General features: G+C 39.4%; 1 protein-coding gene across 3 annotated transcripts in view; it reads left to right on the top strand.

Annotated features, from left to right (window-relative positions):
* Positions 1-16,855, top strand: part of LOC120531640 (multidrug and toxin extrusion protein 1-like) — an 88,216-nt gene that overhangs the window by 9,117 nt on the left and 62,244 nt on the right. For 2 of the 3 annotated variants that reach the window (XM_039757234.1, XM_039757233.1), the window contains exons 2-4: positions 12,687-12,788; positions 12,908-12,976; positions 15,712-15,860. In XM_039757234.1, coding sequence (XP_039613168.1) covers positions 12,687-12,788; positions 12,908-12,976; positions 15,712-15,860 — 320 coding nt within the window. Of the gene's footprint in view, positions 1-12,686; positions 12,789-12,907; positions 12,981-15,711; positions 15,861-16,855 lie in introns of those variants that run through there. The other variant, XM_039757235.1, reaches the window with a different exon arrangement.

Genomic DNA, 16,855 nt, shown 5'->3' with positions numbered 1-16,855 from the left:
CAAAACATTCTTCCAATAGCCTTCTGGTTTGTCCACGTGATCTTTAGCAAACTGCAGATGAGCAGCAATGCTTTTTTTTGGAGAGCAGTGGCTTTCTCCTTGCAACCCTGCTATCCATACCATTGTTGTTCAGTGTTCTCCTAATGGTGGGCTTATGAACATGAACATTAGCCAATGTGAGAGAGGCCTTCAGTTGCTTACAAGTTACAATACAATACAGTTTATTTTTGTATAGCCCAAAATCACACAGGAAGTGCCGCAATGGGCTTTAACAGGCCCTGCCTCTTGACAGCCCCCCAGCCTTGACTCTCTGAGAAGACAAGAAAAACTCCCAAAAAACCTTGTAGGGAAAAATGGAAGAAACCTTGGGAAAGGCAGTTCAAAGAGAGACCCCTTTCCAGGTAGGGGGTCAATACAATACAATACACAGAACAGAACAAATCCTTAATACAGCATAAAAAAAAAAAATTTTAGAAGTACGGAGCAGAATTTAACAGTAGATGATATCACATAATATGATTTGGATATTTTTAGAGTCCTGGAGACCTCATCCATCAAGCTGCCTCCCCCATTTGGCCATTCCACGGCTAAAACAGTGCTGGGCCAGCCAATCCGATGAAAGGACCCTCTTTCCCATGATTCCTGCGATCCTCCATCAGGGATGACCTTACCATAGGCAGGCAAACAACTTGGCAGGTGGGCCGTGGCACCAATTGCCACATTTGAGTACCGAGAACAGAAACAGAATAGGTGAGGGTTAGTATTCAAATATAATTATCATGTTACTTATGTTATAGTGCTAATGACTAACAACAGAGATGCAGTCTGTACAGTTAATCAGCAGCTCTAGTCAGGATATGCAAAACTAAAGTAGTGAGTCTTCAGCCAAGATTTAAAGGCTGAGACCAAAGGGGCATCTCTTATAGGAGCAGGAAGACCATTCCACAGTTTAGGGGCCCTGTAACTAAAAGCTCGACCTCCCACTGTTATTTTATCAATCCTTGGAATCATAAGCAGACCGGCATCTTGAGATCTTAATGTGCGTTCAGGTTTGTAAGTCATGATAAGTTCAGACAAGTAAGTTGGACTTTGGCCATTTAATGCTTTATATGTTAAAAGGAGGATTATGAAATCAGCCCTAAACTTAACTGGGAGCCAGTGTAAGGATTTAAGAACTGGAGTTATGTGTTCATATTTTCTTGTTCTTGTAATAATTCTTGCAGCCGCATTTTGGATTAACTGGAGGCTGTATAAAGAACAGTTTGAACAGCCAGTGAACACGGCATTGCAGTCGTCAATCCTACTAGAGATAAATGCATGAATTAATTTCTCACAATCCTGTTTATTTAGAAAGCGCCTTAATTTCCTAACATTTTTAAGATGGAAGAAACATGTTTTGGACAACTTTGTAATATGTGCTTTAAATGACATGCTAGAATCAAAGATAACTCCTAGATTGCGGGCTGATTCAGTAAAATTAATTGGGATTCCAACTGAGTTAAATGATGACAGAATATTGTTGTGATCAGCATCATTCCCTCCAACAATTAACATTTCTGTTTTATCTGTATTTAAAGACAAGTAGTTCTCATTCATCCACTCCTTTAATTCACTAACACAACTAATTAAAGACAACATTGGAGAAACTTCATTTGATTTAAATGAAAGGTATAACTGGGTGTCATCTGCATACGAGTGAAAATTAACATTATGTTTCCTAATGAGAGATCCCAGTGGAAGCATGTAAAGTGAAAACAGTAAAGGTCCCAGTACTGAGCCCTGCGGACACCATATTGAACTTCTGTGTATAATGATGGAGTACTGTCAGCACATTTCTGTACATATTGGAATCGATTTGATAAATAAGAACTAAACCAAGTGAGCACGGGGCCTGTAAGCCCAACATTGTTTTCTAGCCTGTGCAGTAAAATAGAATGGTCAATAGTGTCAAATGCTGCACTTAAGTCCAACAACATAATTACAGTGGAGTTTACTTTATCAGAGGATATCAGAATGTTATTTACAACCCACGTTAGTGCCATTTCAGCACTATGACCAGTGCGGAAACCAGACTGAAATTTCTCAAATAAATTGTAATGCGTAAGGTGTGACTAAAGCTGACTGGCGACTACTTTTTCTAGTATTTTAGAGAGAAACGGTAAATTTGAAATAGGCCTATAATTATTTAGTATGTGTGGGTCTAGGTCTGACTTTTTAAGTATTTAGTATGTGTGGGTCTAGGTCTGACTTTTTAAGTATTTAGTATGTGTGGGTCTAGGTCTGACTTTTTAAGTATTTAGTATGTGTGGGTCTAGGTCTGACTTTTTAAGTAATGGTTTAATGACTGACACTTTTAGTGCATCAGGTACGGTGCCATGCAGTAATGAACTATTGATAATGGTAAATAGGCGCTGCAAGAACATCCATGGCACTTTTTACTAGTTTTGTTGGCACTGGATCTAGGGAATAAGTAGTGGGCTTCATTTTAGTAATTAAAGTTAAGACTTCCTGCTCAGTTACAGGATTAAAATTATTAAAGTGACCTCACCGACTATTACACATGCCTTGCTCTTGGAGTGATCTTTGTTGTTTGACCACTCCTGGGGAGGGTAACAATGGTCTTGAATTTCCTCCATTTGCACACAATCTGTCTGACTGTGGATTGGAGGAGTCCAAACTCTTTAGAGATGAGATGGTTTTGTAACCTTTTCCAGCCTGATGAACATCAACAACTCTTTTTCTGAGGTCTTCAGAAATCTCCTTTGTTCGTGCCATGATACACTTCCACAGACATGTGTTGTGAAGAGCAGACTTTGATAGATCTCTGTTCTTTAAATAACACTGGGTGCCCACTCACACCTGATTGTCATCCCATTGATTGAAAACACCTGACTCGAATTTCACCTTTAAACTAACTGCTAATCCTAGAGGTTCACATACTTTTACCACTCCCTTGGGATTAATAAAGTATCTATCTATCTATCTATCTATCTATCTATCTATCTATCTATCTATCTATCTATCTATCTATCTATCTATCTATCTCACAAATATGTAATATTCAATCATTTTCCTTAATAAATAAATGACCAAGTATAATATTTTTGTCTCATTTGTTTAACTGGTTTCTCTTTATCTACTTTTAGGACTTAAGAGAAAATCTGATGATGTTTTAGGTCATATTTAAGCAGGAATACAGAAAATTCTAAAGGGTTCACAAACTTTCAAGCACAACTGTATGTCCATATATTTGATCTCTATTCGACTTTTCGTTATTTCTCCGAGTAATAATTTATCTTTCTTTGCGCTAATGCGATGTTTACTTTCCTTGTTTTGACACTGTTGTTTTTTTCTGCTTTCATATTCTGTATCTTGCTCTGCATGTGTTTCGCGCCTAGTTTTTTTGAGTCTTTTGAATTCCAGTTTTTATTATCTCTAACCTGCTCTGAATGTGTTTGGCCCCCTTGTTTTTTAACCTCTTTATGACATTTTACTTTTATTTCTGACCTCGCTTTGTCCTGCTTTTTTTCAATGACACCTGGGGCCTCATGTATAACGCCGTGCGTAGAACTCGCACTATAACATGGCGTAAGCACAAAAGCCGAAATGTGCTTACGCACAAAAAAATCCAGATGCAGGAATCCAACTTCCACGTTCTTCCGCTACATAAATCCAGATCAGCGTGAAAACTAACACTCGTGCACGTGCTTTATGTAACGCCTCAACTCCTCCCAGAATTACGCCTCTTTGAATATGCAAAATAATATAAATCGTCCTTATGCGCAGCCTTCTGTGAAAAGACAATGGGAAAAGCACGGGGGAAAATATAAGAATTTCAGCGAATACCAAGTGGAGGCAAATGAAAAACATACTATTTGTTCAAATAAACCGTGGTATAATCAACAAAAGGAAGTTGATCGAGTGACATAGCGTGTTGGAGAAACTTGAAAGCTCACATCCACAAAATCGCACAGTGCTGGAAATAAAAAAGAAGTCACATATCAAAGTCGCCATGAAAAGCCGAGTTGTAAGCCCACTGTCTGAGTGTCATATGAAAGATTATTAGGGTACAGAGAAAAAAGGCACACGGTGGGGAAAAAACACGAAATGTCAACTTCAATCTCGACATTTCCACTTTAATCACGTAGTTTATTTTGTCATTAAAGTAGAACATTATAAACTTCATCTTAAAATCGTTTAATTAACCAGTTTCTCAAATCACATCGTAATTAAAGTAGCACGTTAAATGCTTTGTTTTGTATTTGATCTTCTACTCGTATGTGATCTATGTGTGTGAATCACTACTTGCTTCTTAAACTGGCTCTCTTCCTCCAACTGGACACAGAGTCCATTACATTCGTGATATTACAGCTCTCTGAATAACTAAAATACTGAGATGTATACGTGATGTCATTTTCATGATGATAGGAATTAAAGCACGTTATTAAACATGTGTTTCACTTCGATGAAATAATTTATTGCAGCAGTACAATCAGGGCGGCTCTAGGCTTGTGGTGGCACTGGGCAGAGGAAGAATCGGTGGCTCCTTCGCCCGCCAATGTCATGCACGGTGGATGGCCACGTCCATTGCAGACACTGCATAGCCGCCTCGTGCTCATGACACAAGCATTTAACTTTTGCCGAAATTTATCGCTGCGTTTTTAGCTGTGTTGTTATTTTCTCTTTCTGTTTTATATTCAATATATATTGGCGTAGCCGTCACTGCAGTCAGTGCTTTTCATTCCCCAAGTAACCGATCGCCATACAATCAGCTCTGTAATAGACGTTAAGCCTAATTCTTAATGTAGTTTTATACATCGCGCTTTGAACGTGGAAAAGTTCTTACGCAACATTTCTGTGCGTACGCACCGTTTATACATGAGGCCCCTGGTCTGTGGTGATTATTTTCCCTTTTTCGAGTTATCATTTCCATTTGTTTGCACTACTGCGACCTTTACTTTCTTTTTTTTATACTTTCTAATTTTCCTACTTTCATATTCTTTAACTTTCTCCACATGTGTATCACGCAAACATTTTTTTTTTGAGCCTTTTGAATTCCACTGCTTTCATAATCTCTAACCTGCTCTGCATGTGTATAGCGCCCAACGTTTGTGAACGTCTTTATGAAGTTCTGCTTTGTCTTTTACTCTGTCATTTAATTCTGAGCCGGATTTGACATGCTTTTTTTTCAGTTCCACTTGTTTCGGGCTGATAATTACATGCTTTATTTTCTGAATTTGCACCTAGATTCTTCTTTTTCTTTTTTTCTCTCCAACGCTTTTGAGTCTCTTTTCTCCGTGCTGCTTTCTTTTTCACTTAGTCGTCCACATTTCATTTATAACGTATTGTCCTTATACACTGTATATGCGCTGAGAGCCCTGGATCTGTGTGTGATCAAATCCTTTAGACGACTGAATGTTTTGCTGCCTCTTGGCTTATTTGATATTGATTGTAAGTAGGTGTGTCTTGTAAGAATCTCATGTTCCACGTCATCACGAGACAGTCCAGGGTCAATCACTTAGCACAAAGTCTTACGTTTAAGGTCCCCGCGAGACATTTTGTGGCCAATCTCTTTCATTTCGCAGTTTCTTTTAAGTGTCTTCCGTGATCTACATGTGAAGATCACGTCTTGATGCCCTAGTGTTATTCTCCAGGATTTTTTTATAATATATATATATATATTTATATATATATATATATATATATAAATATATATATACATATACAGTATATATATATATATATATAGTCACACATGTGTGCATAGGATGCAGCTCAAGGGCTTAGAGATGTCTGATAATACATCTGCCCCCATACACTGACACTCTTTCTAAGTTCCCTGCATGCCTTTCCCGGGAAATCCCACCAGGAGCCACCACCTCGACTCGGGATACATCACTTCCGGCCCCGGGCCCGAGGACGACATCACTTCCGGTCCCGGCCCCGAGGACAACATCACTTCCCCCCAAAGTCACACCTCACACCTCTTCCCTGGGAGGCAGTTCTGTTTTGGACTCTGTTGTGTAAACTCTGACTTAAACATGAATCATTTGCTTTCGCAGCCAGGATACCGAACTAAACGGGTGGCTGCCCCAACCCTTGCCATGTTTCTTGTCTCTTCTTCTCACAATATATATAAATAGGGTGTTCGCCCTAAACTACACACAAACACTTGCAGTTCGTCCACAACCATAATGCTAATCCATCTTCTCCTCTGGATTGGGCCACAAGTCCTCATCGACATCACATCTGGTATCCTCTCTGGCAATACATCGAGGGTAGTATCTCTTCACATGCCTGATCCATCCTTGGCATTGCTCTGGAGAAATATTTTGGCATCCAGCATTCATTGCATCCTGTAATGACATCTCATCATGTGGCCGGTGGTCATAAACCTTCCAGCTCCATGCAGGAAAGAATTCTTCAGTGGGGTTCAGGAAGGAGGAGTATGGTGGCAGAAACAATGAGGACATCTTTGGGTGTGCTACAAACCATTCTTTGACTGCAGTGGAGTGGTGAAATGCCACGTTATCCTACACCACAACAACTACCTGTAATAACACATTTGTCCTTGGTCTTGATAGTAATTTAGCAAATTGTCCTATTTCAGTTTTGATGACAGTATGTTGGCCTGTGAAAATGAAATGTTCTGATGTTGATGGAGTTTGAGTGAGACAGAAATCCATGAATTTTGTAGCATTTAGTCATTGAATGCATTTTGTATTAAAGCCAACAGAAATGCTTAACAGTTTGGCCTAAATAAGCTGATGTTGTGGTGACTGTATGAAGAGTTTTGAGAAAATTACTTTAGTACTGCAGAATCTGTGTTAGCAATTGAAAAAAAACTGTAAAAGCAAATAGAAGTGCATTTTCTCAGAAGAGATTTAGTTGAAATAAACAGAAACACCTGCTCTCAAACTTGTATCACAAATGCATGTCATGGGATTGTCATGTGGTGGGTATGGCAATGTGCTGTATCAGCATGTGCTTCTAACCTCCTCCTCCTCCAGTGTCTTCAATCCTCACAACCCAACTAAGAAATTCTTCTCTGCTTGGAGGTGGAAGGTGTATGATCGACAGCCTCATAATAAGATTTCCCTACTGGAAGCAATTGTTGAGGCTGGGTGCGGCATGCAGAAAGATTTTATCCTCCATGTCTGAGAAGGGAAGACATCAGGTGCGAAGTGGACACAATGATGTGGCCTAATAGAGAGGAGTGACAGGAAGCCCCTTACTGTAAGGCATATCATATATTTCATTTTATAGTAATTTTACATTTATATATACACACTAGGGGGTTTGCCCCCTGCTCACTTCGCTCGCCAACCCGCCCGGCCTGCGCTATGCACCAGCCACTTCGCGTCTCTGCCACTCGCATTGTGAAGAAGGGGGCTGAACGCACCCAAGGAGACGCGGTGTCTCCTACAAAATCCCCTCTTAAACGGTGATACAATGGGAAACAAATACAGGTTGTTTTTTTTTTTTTTACCTCCTCTTTGCTCAATGCCTTAACTGCTTTGAGAACTACGTTAACAGTAGTGAGAATGATGTTCCTAATGTGAGACTTGCTTCAAAGTGATTGAGAAAATCTGTAAGATGGCTGAGATCTGACAAAAGTCAAATGCATCAACACAATGACAAAATGTCTTTTAGTAGTCTGTGTAGAAACAATAGAAGTGTGTACAAACACCACAAGAAATGGTAATGTGGGTTGGGAAATGCATTACTGATTTGAGAACGGCATTAACACTAAGGAGGATGACGTTCCTTATATGTGAACTGCATTAAAGTGATTAAGGAAAAACTGTAATTAGCTGTCTTCGTAATTAATTTCAGTTTTTAATTTTGAAAGTATCTTGAGTTTATTATTGCTTCCTATTTAGTTGATCTTTGTTGTTCTTAATTTAGAAAACTTTGTGACTTGAAGTATTTGTCTTTGTGGCTTTGCACCCAAATTCTGAAGAAATAAATTCTTTTATTAAGCATGCATTTTTTCACCGTGGCCTGTCAGAATAAAAATTATTGACCCATGTGGGAGCAAATTTCTGGATATGACAGTTTATAAATTTTCATGTGAGACCCTTTCTTGTTTTTGGCTTGCTTCATGTGATTGGTGAGGCGGTGGTTTACAAGTATACAGAAAGCAGCCTTCTTTTTAGAGATGCGTCATCTGTCCAAATGAAATGATTGAGGCAGTGGGGTTTTTATTTTTTTCCATTTGAAGCAATGAGTGTGAGTGGAAGCAGATTTCATTAAGTGCCAGCAAGTGGTGTTCTTCTGTAATGCAGGCATTGAAAGAGCATCCGACTGCTTTGTTGAGCTTAAAATTGGTTTTAAATGCTCAGAAAACAAAGTTTATGGTCTTTTCAAAAGCTCATTTGCAGTTGTTAGACGATTTTCATGATTGATGGTAAATTTATTGAAAGGGTGTCTTCTTATAAGTATCTGGGAATATGGATAGACTAGAAACGTATTTAAAGTACATATAGGTACATTAGTTGGGGAAACTGAAAGTGAAGACTGATTTTTATTTTAGAAAAAGATCTTGCTTCAATGCCAAGAAAAAAAACTAGTGGAAGCTACATTTGTTTTTGCCTGTGATTGATTATGGTGACATATTGTTTATGCGGCATCCTCCTCTGTCTTACGGAGCCTTGATTCAGTGTACCATATCTCTGCGTTTTATTACAAATGCAAAGTCTTACTCATCATTGCATACTTTATGATTGGGTGGGTTGGACATCATTAACCACTTGCAGACAACAACATTGGTATTTTTTTTTGATCTATATAGTGATTTTGGGTAAACTTCCATCTTATCTGAGCAAGCTACTCTGTATTGGTACTGGTAGTTACCAACTATGCTGCTCCAAATGGTTGCATTTTACTGTTCCCCGGGTTTTGACTGATCTGAGGAAAACTGCATTTTCTTATTATACACTATGGACATGGAATGATATGCAGAAAGGTCTAAAATTAGATATATTTCCATTGATGAATTTAAATGTATCCTAAAGAATGTAGTAAAGGAGATATGTAGTTTGTCTTAAGAGGTTATTGTGTTTATGTACAGTTGTTACTGATTGTGGAGATTGTAAATGCTGTATGTTGCATTATACAGGGTGTCCACAAAGTCTGTTTTCAATTTCAAGATTTTAATGAATAGACAAATCTGTGGAAATTATTACAAAATGAGGAGCAGGTATTGAAGTTTTTTTTGCCTCATTTAATACACCTCTATATGGGTGCCATTAGTTGCACGATGCACATCATGATGGTGCTCGATTTCTTGCCATGTTCTCTGTAGCATAGCATCATCAATGGTGGTAATGGCATCAGTGATCTTTTGCTTCAGGTCATTAATATCCCGCATCTTTGTTTGATAACACAATATCTTTAACATAACCCCACAGAAAGAAGTCCAGAGGAGTGATTTCTGGTGAACAAGGTGGCCAGGGAATTGGGCCACCCCTTCCATTCCGATTTTGTTTCAATAGACCACGATACACATTGTGCCTTTTCTTGAGGAGCAGCCATTTTTTTAGGGGTTTATTCAACAGCCTCTCTTTCATCAACAGGGCACCTGAAATACACAAATGCAATGTGATAACAACTGAGTACATAAGACAAATTTGATTAACATATCTCATCTTGCCTGAAGAAGGGGCCTGTTGCCTCGAAAGCTTGCATATTGTAATCCTTTTAGTTAGCCAATAAAAAGTGTCATTTTGCTTGGCTTTTCTCTACATTCATAATGGCTAACACGCTACAACACACTAGTACTATTAATTTTTCGAAATTGTAAAGAGACTTTGTGGACACCCTGTATATTCTTACATTGAATATGTGTTGTACAGGTGCTGGTGATAAAATTAGAATATCATGACAAAGTTGATTTATTTCAGTAATTCCATTCAAAAAGTGAAACTTGTATATTAGATTTATTCATTACACGCAGACTGATGTATTTCAAATGTTTATTTCTTTTAACTTTGATGATTATAACTGACAACTAATGAAAGTCTCAAATTCAGTATCTCGGAAAATTAGAATATCAATTAAGACCAATGCAAAAAAAGGATTTTTAGAAATGTTGGCCAACTGAAAGGTATGAACATGAAAAGTATGAGCATGTACAGCACTCAGTATTTAGTTGGGGCTCCTTTGGCCTGGATTACTGCAGCAATGTGGCGTGGCATGGAGTTGATCAGTCTGTGGCACTGCTCAGGTGTTATGAGAGCCCATGTTGCTCTGATAGTGGCCTTCAGCTCTTCTGAATTGTTGGGTCTGGCGTATTGCATCTTCCTCTTCACAATACCCCATAGATTTTCTATGGGGTTAAGGTCAGGCGAGTTTGCTGGCCAATCAAGAACAGGGATACCATGGTCCTTAAACCAGGTACTGGTAGCTTTGGCACTGTGTACAGGTGTCAGGTCCTGTTGGAAAATGAAATCTGCATCTCCATAAAGTTTGTCAGTGGCTGCGTTGACCTTGGACCTCAGAAAACACAATGGACCAACACCAGCAGATGACATGGCACCCCAAACCATCACTGACTGTGGAAACTTTACACTGGACCTCAAGCAACGTGGATTCGGTGCCTCTCCTCTCTTCCTCCAGACTCTGGGACCTTGATTTCCAAAGGAAATGCAAAATTTACTTTCATCAGAGAACATAACTTTGGACCACTCAGCGGCAGTTTTATCTTTAGCCCAGGCGAGACGCTTCTGACGCTGTCTCCTGTTCAAGAGTGGCTTGACACAAGGAGTGCAACAGCTGAAACCCATGTCTTACATACGTCTGTGCGTGGTGGTTCTTGAAGGACTGACTCCAGCTGCAGTCCACTCTTTGTGAATCTCCCCACATTTTTAAATGGGTTTTGTTTCACAATCCTCTCCAGGGTGCGGTTATCCCTATTGCTTGTCCTTCCCTTCACCTCTCTATTAATGTGCTTGGACACAGAGCTCTGTGAACAGCCAGCCTCTTTAGCAATGACCTTTTGTGTCTTGCCCTCCTTGTGCAAGGTGTCAATGGTCGTCTTTTGGACAAATGTCAAGTCAGCAGTCTTCCTCATGATTGTGTAGCCTACAGAACTAGACTGAGAGACCATTTAAAGGCTTTTGCAGGTGTTTTGAGTTAATTAGCTGATTAGAGTGTGGCACCAGGTGTCTTCAATATTGAACCTTTTCACAATATTCTAATTTTCCGAGATACTGAATTTGGGACTTTCATTAGTTGTCAGTTATAATCATCAAAATTAAAAGAAATAAACATTTGAAATACATCAGTCTGTGTGTAATGAATGAATCTAATATATAAGTTTCACTTTCTGAATGGAATTACTGAAATAAATCAACTTTGTCATGATATTATAATTTTATGACCAGCACCTGTATATTACATTGTTTGTGTTGTACTTTAACATGTTGTGAGTGTGTAGGACTGCTACCGTGGCCAGGTGTCTTATGAAAGATGTTTTAATCTCAGTGAGACTTCCTGGATAAATAAAAGTATAAAAAAGTCAATTATCTCTTCAAATGTCAGGGGAGCTCCACCTTCTCAGAGGTTTGGGTCCAAATAAGACACCAACATCTGATGGCATGTTCCTGTTATACCTCTCCTGGCAGAACAGGTGTGGTCAGTAGCCCTCACAGGGTTTCATCTCCAGGCTAAAGAAGGAAGAAAAAAGAAGCAAGCCTGATAGCAGTGGCATCACTTCTCACCCTGGTGGGTTATTAGATACCTGGGATGAGTCTTTGAGGTTTTCCTCAGAAGTGCACGTGTAACAACACACACACTATGGTCTGAACTTGCACTAGAATGAATAAAAGGAAAGAAAACTTTGGACTTGGCAGTCACAGTCCCAGCGAGGCAGTGCGCTGACCCAGTGGCATTTTTTGACACCCTTCTGCTGAATAGTTTGTTGGCTTAATATTCTTGGGATGTGCAGCATTGTTCATAATGGCACTCTTCATTCTCTCCTTTGCTACTACATCCAGGAAGTCCAGAGTGTGTCCCATAACTGACCCTGCCCTTTTACTTAGCTTGTTGATTTGGTAGAACTATCTTCAAGGGATCATACCAGCCCAGCAGACCACGATACAAATATCACACTGACCATCACATTGTTGTAGAACATGTAAAGGATGTCTCTACCCACATTAAAGGAGCACAGTCTTGTAAGAGTCTGCTCTGCCCCTTCTTATATACTCCCTATGTGCTTGAAGACCAGTCCAGCCTGTCATTGATGTGGACCACAAAATACTTGTAACAGTGCACCACCTCTTACTCTATGAATAGTGACCGGACATTGAGACTCTTTTTGTGTGGCAAAAATCAATAACCAGTTCCTTGGCTTTGCTGATGTTAGGTTGTAGACAATTATTTCTGCATCAAGACACTAAGATCTCTACATAATGTTAATGCTGTGTCTCAACCCCTTATCAGTACACCTTAATATGTGCAGAAATACCAGGAAAAAGTCTGCAAGTGACCTGGCCTGGTGCTGTATTTATAGTTTGAGGTGTACACAGTAAAGAGTATAGGAGCAAGGACTGTTTTTGTGGTGCTCCAGTGCTGCCCACATCCATATCAGAAACACAGTCCTCCTACATAATGCAGTCAATTTAAATATGAAGAAAAAGAGAGAACACAAGCTATTAAAACCATCTCCTCTCTTTCACCAGTTTGCTTCTCAGTTGATGGTCTTTCTCATAAGTTTCGTCAGCACAGTGTTTTGTGGACATCTTGGAAAAACAGAACTGGATGCAGTGGCACTTTCCATTACAGTAAGTGTTTCTATTCAATATTTTCTGTATTTCACTTATGTGCTTAATAGTCAGAGAACGGACTTTATCTAACTTACTTATTTTAAATTTTTACTTGCTTTTTTTATCTTATCTTCCAGGTAATAAATGTGACGGGTATTTCAATAGGAAGTGGCTTAGCTTCAGTGTGTGACACATTGATTTCTCAAGTAGGTAAATGATTTATCACTACTAAATTGTAACCTTTGAAATGAGCTGACATGACACTCAAATATACGCAAAAAAACAGACCTATTACAGTAGGGGTGGGTCACAGATCTCAGAATCTTTATTGTATATGACATCTTTTCCTGTTACCACTTCTCTCTTAAGTTTGGCTCATCAAATTTAAGGTTGCAGTGCCAAAGGCTATTCCAGATTCATTAGCTGAAAGGCAGGTACCAACCCTGGACAGAGCATCACAGCCCAGGTCTTGCGCATGTCTGCACTTACTCATTCCACTAATTTAAACTGTTCATCTTTGGGATGTAGGAGTGAAACACTTATACATGGCACAGCATGCAAACTTCATGCAGACAGTGACCATGGGTGGATTTTAAAACAGTACCCTGAAGCTGTGAGACAGCATATTTATCACGGTGACACCACACTGAAAATTGTCAGAAATGAAAATTGCTTAAAAATATTGTAGAATAAGACAAGTATTGAGATAATAAAATAAATAGGACAGTTCTATCTGAATAGCCTAGGAAAGCATTACGTATTCATAGACTGAGTATAACAATTTGATTAAACTGAGTGGTTCTGAATTGTGTAGAAGTATACCAGAAGAAAAACTGGGAGAAAGAAAATGTCACAAAGCAGAGTCTGAGTTTTAGAATAGTGGTAATTTATATGAAGAATTTGAGACACTATGACTCTTATTCACTAGTATGACCAGTAGGGGATGTCTCATGAACCCAAACCCTCGACACAACCATATACAAATAATCCCAATGCAAAGAAAACAATTTTATTACACACTTTCTACAGGTTCCTTTCTTTTAACAGTACACAACTGCAACACGATTCTCTTCTCTCCTTCTTCTCCTCCGCCTCCTCTCCCATCTTTGACTCCCTGTGCCAAGTGGAGGGCTGTCTTTTAATGCCTGACCAGTGCTCACTATTGCCTCAGAGAAGCACTTCTGGATCTGATGGCATCACACCGGTCCTTGTACTCTCAATTTCCAAAAAATCCCCCTGGCAGTCCCTAGAGTACCCAATGGTGCAGGCCCAAGGGACCACAACTCCCTTTCTGCCCTGTGGGCATCCATACTGGGGCTCACTAAATGGGATCATACCACCCAATGTATGGAGGGATGCTTAGCCCATAATGGGCAGTCACCCACAGTCCCATGTACTTAGCGTCCTGACCAAGAAAAAGACTGCCAGCCATACCGGCTACTTCGCCACGCATGGTGTCCTTCCACAGTCACCTCTTGGAATAGAAAGGGGAATTTTTGCAGTTCCTTCCTGACCTTCCTTTGTCATGGTTTCCTGGCCAGACAAGGGAGCAGGGATGCCAGTCCATCTATCACATTTGCTTCTGAGTCATCCATTTGGTGGTGCGACATAACTGGATAATTGATTAATCAAGAACTGTACTGTTTTAGATGCTACTGTCAAATATGATGTGGACATAATCCTCAATCTTTTATATAAGAACTATTGGCTGTTCTATGATTACATATCATGAATTCAAATTCATTCAACACATTTTAAAGAAATGCAGTTCTTGATGCTACTCTTTAAAAGTGAAACTCGAATGGAAAGCACTCTCTTGTATTCTCACCATAGCTGGAATTTTTAAAGACACAGGGAAAGGAAAGGCACCTAAGGTTAAGGACCATGTGCCTTAAACCATCAAACTGGAGGTCATCTGCCTTTTTTTTTAAACTGCCATGGTCCCTCTTTCTCTCCCTCTTACCAAAGACAGCATCTTGATCCCATGTTTCTTACTTAGAGACATCATGCTGCCACTTGTCAGCTTGGAGTTCTTGAGTCTTCGGGGCCCCCTCTCTTTTTCTCACTATCTCCCTGGTGCTCCCAAGGCATCTACTGCCTCTCAATGGTCCATTCTTCACAAAGTGCTGCCAGTGTAGGTCTTTCTTACCATGGCTAGACATCTTCAAAATCTTCTGCTGCCTTGTGATATTTTGCCAGTGCCCTTTCCAATGGTAACTCCTTGGCTACCAGGTACCCTATCACATAATAAAGAAAATTGAATTTGACTTCAACTTTAATCCAACACTGTTTTGGAAAATATCTAAATTCTGGAACACATTTGCAGGGAGAAATCTGTCCAGTCAATGCCATACAGTGAAATTTTAAGCATGTAAACCTTGAATCTTAAAATGCCAATATATGATAAACTTGTCATACCATCTTACCCTCAGCTTTCAGCTTCTGTGATAACATCTGAGGACATTTCCTTTGATCCATTCTCTGTCAATGCTGTCCTATGGAATTCTAGCTAGTCCTGGTTTCATTTATCTCTTGGGGTTACAGTTTGTTTGACTGAAGCTGGAAGAAAAGCAGGAGCTGGAGCTCTTATGATGAGAAATTGCAGTGTATGTCAAATTACATGACTGTGATGACTTTCCAGAATACTTGTACATTTCCAAAGAATTTAAAACATAATGCAGTTTATGATGAAATTCTACATAAAATCAAATACACATTTGTGAGGAGTTGTGGCTCTTTAGAAATTAACCTTTGTGAGACATAAGAAGACAACAGTGAGTCTGTAAATGTGTTTTGCTTTGATTTATTTGTAGATTCATAAAAGGAATAGCTCTGAGGCAAAATGCACAAAATAGCACTATTCATTATGGAGATACTGCACATTTCCATAAAAACATTTCATAGTGGCCAAAAAAATGAAACATCTGTTCTTCCTTTCCAGACATATGGCAGTGGAAATCTTAAAAGAGTTGGGATCATACTCCAGCGAGGGATTCTCATTTTAATGCTCTCCTGCTTCCCCTGCTGGGCCTTTCTAATAAACACTGAGTCTCTTCTGCGCCTTGCTCAACAAAACCCAGAAGTGATTAGGTGAGGTTTGGAGATTGTCATTGGCCTTTGTTGGCACCAACAGTTTGCTAATGTTCTGTCAATAATTTAAATAAAGGTGGTAATGCTTGAAGGCAACTTTTCATTGACTTTATGGAGGAGGATGAAACTAACATGCTGGTGTTTAATTTGCTCTTCAACATAACAAGGAAATGAACTGTTATGTGAGGAGCTGGAGCCCAAACCCACAGCATCTGGTGCAATGCAGCAGCTAATCCTGGGATTGGCTTGGATTTGAACCGATTCTCCTGGAACTGTAAGATAACATCTGTCTTTAACTACCTGTGGTCTGCCTAGGATATACAGTAAAATCAAGACAAATTTAAACCAAACAGTTAGATTTTATTCAGTGTCCTCCTTACACAGGATGGCTCTTGGTTCAAAGTGTTCAAAATCAGTCCGCAGAGAGAGTGATATCCACTGACATAGAACTTAAGAAATTGGAGAAGCAAGAAAGGACTGTTCAGTCCATCTGGTGTGTTTGTTTAGCTAATCTGTCACAATAACTCATCTAGATACTTCTTAAAGGTTGTTGAAGTTTCTGCCTAAACTCCATAAATCTGTAGTTTGCTCCAGATACCTACAACTCTTTGAGTAAAGTGCTTCCAGGCTTCAGCCTCCAATACACTTCTCCTTAATTTCCACTGGTATTTTCGAAAGCGATTCACCATTTAGTCAAAGATTCTGCTGGATCGATCCACTTTACTGATTCCTTTGAGAATTTCGAAGACCTGGATTAGGTCACCATGCTAGTCTCTTCTGCTTGAGAGCAAACAGGTTTCATTTTCTGAGTCCTGGGATGCACTTGGTTGATCTCTTCTGCACAGCTTCAATTGCTGCTCTGTGTTTTTTTTTTTTTTGTAGTGTTGTTTTCAGAACTGCACACAGTACTCCAGATGTTTACCTCACTAGTGCATTATGTAGTCTGAGCATAATGTCCCTTGATTTTTAGTCAACAGTTTTTATGATATAACCTA

Source organism: Polypterus senegalus, chromosome 6, assembly GCF_016835505.1.
Source record: "Polypterus senegalus isolate Bchr_013 chromosome 6, ASM1683550v1, whole genome shotgun sequence".
Classification (NCBI taxonomy): domain Eukaryota; kingdom Metazoa; phylum Chordata; class Cladistia; order Polypteriformes; family Polypteridae; genus Polypterus; species Polypterus senegalus.
Note: the sequence above shows the minus strand (reverse complement) of the source record. Positions and strands in the feature narration are given on the sequence as shown.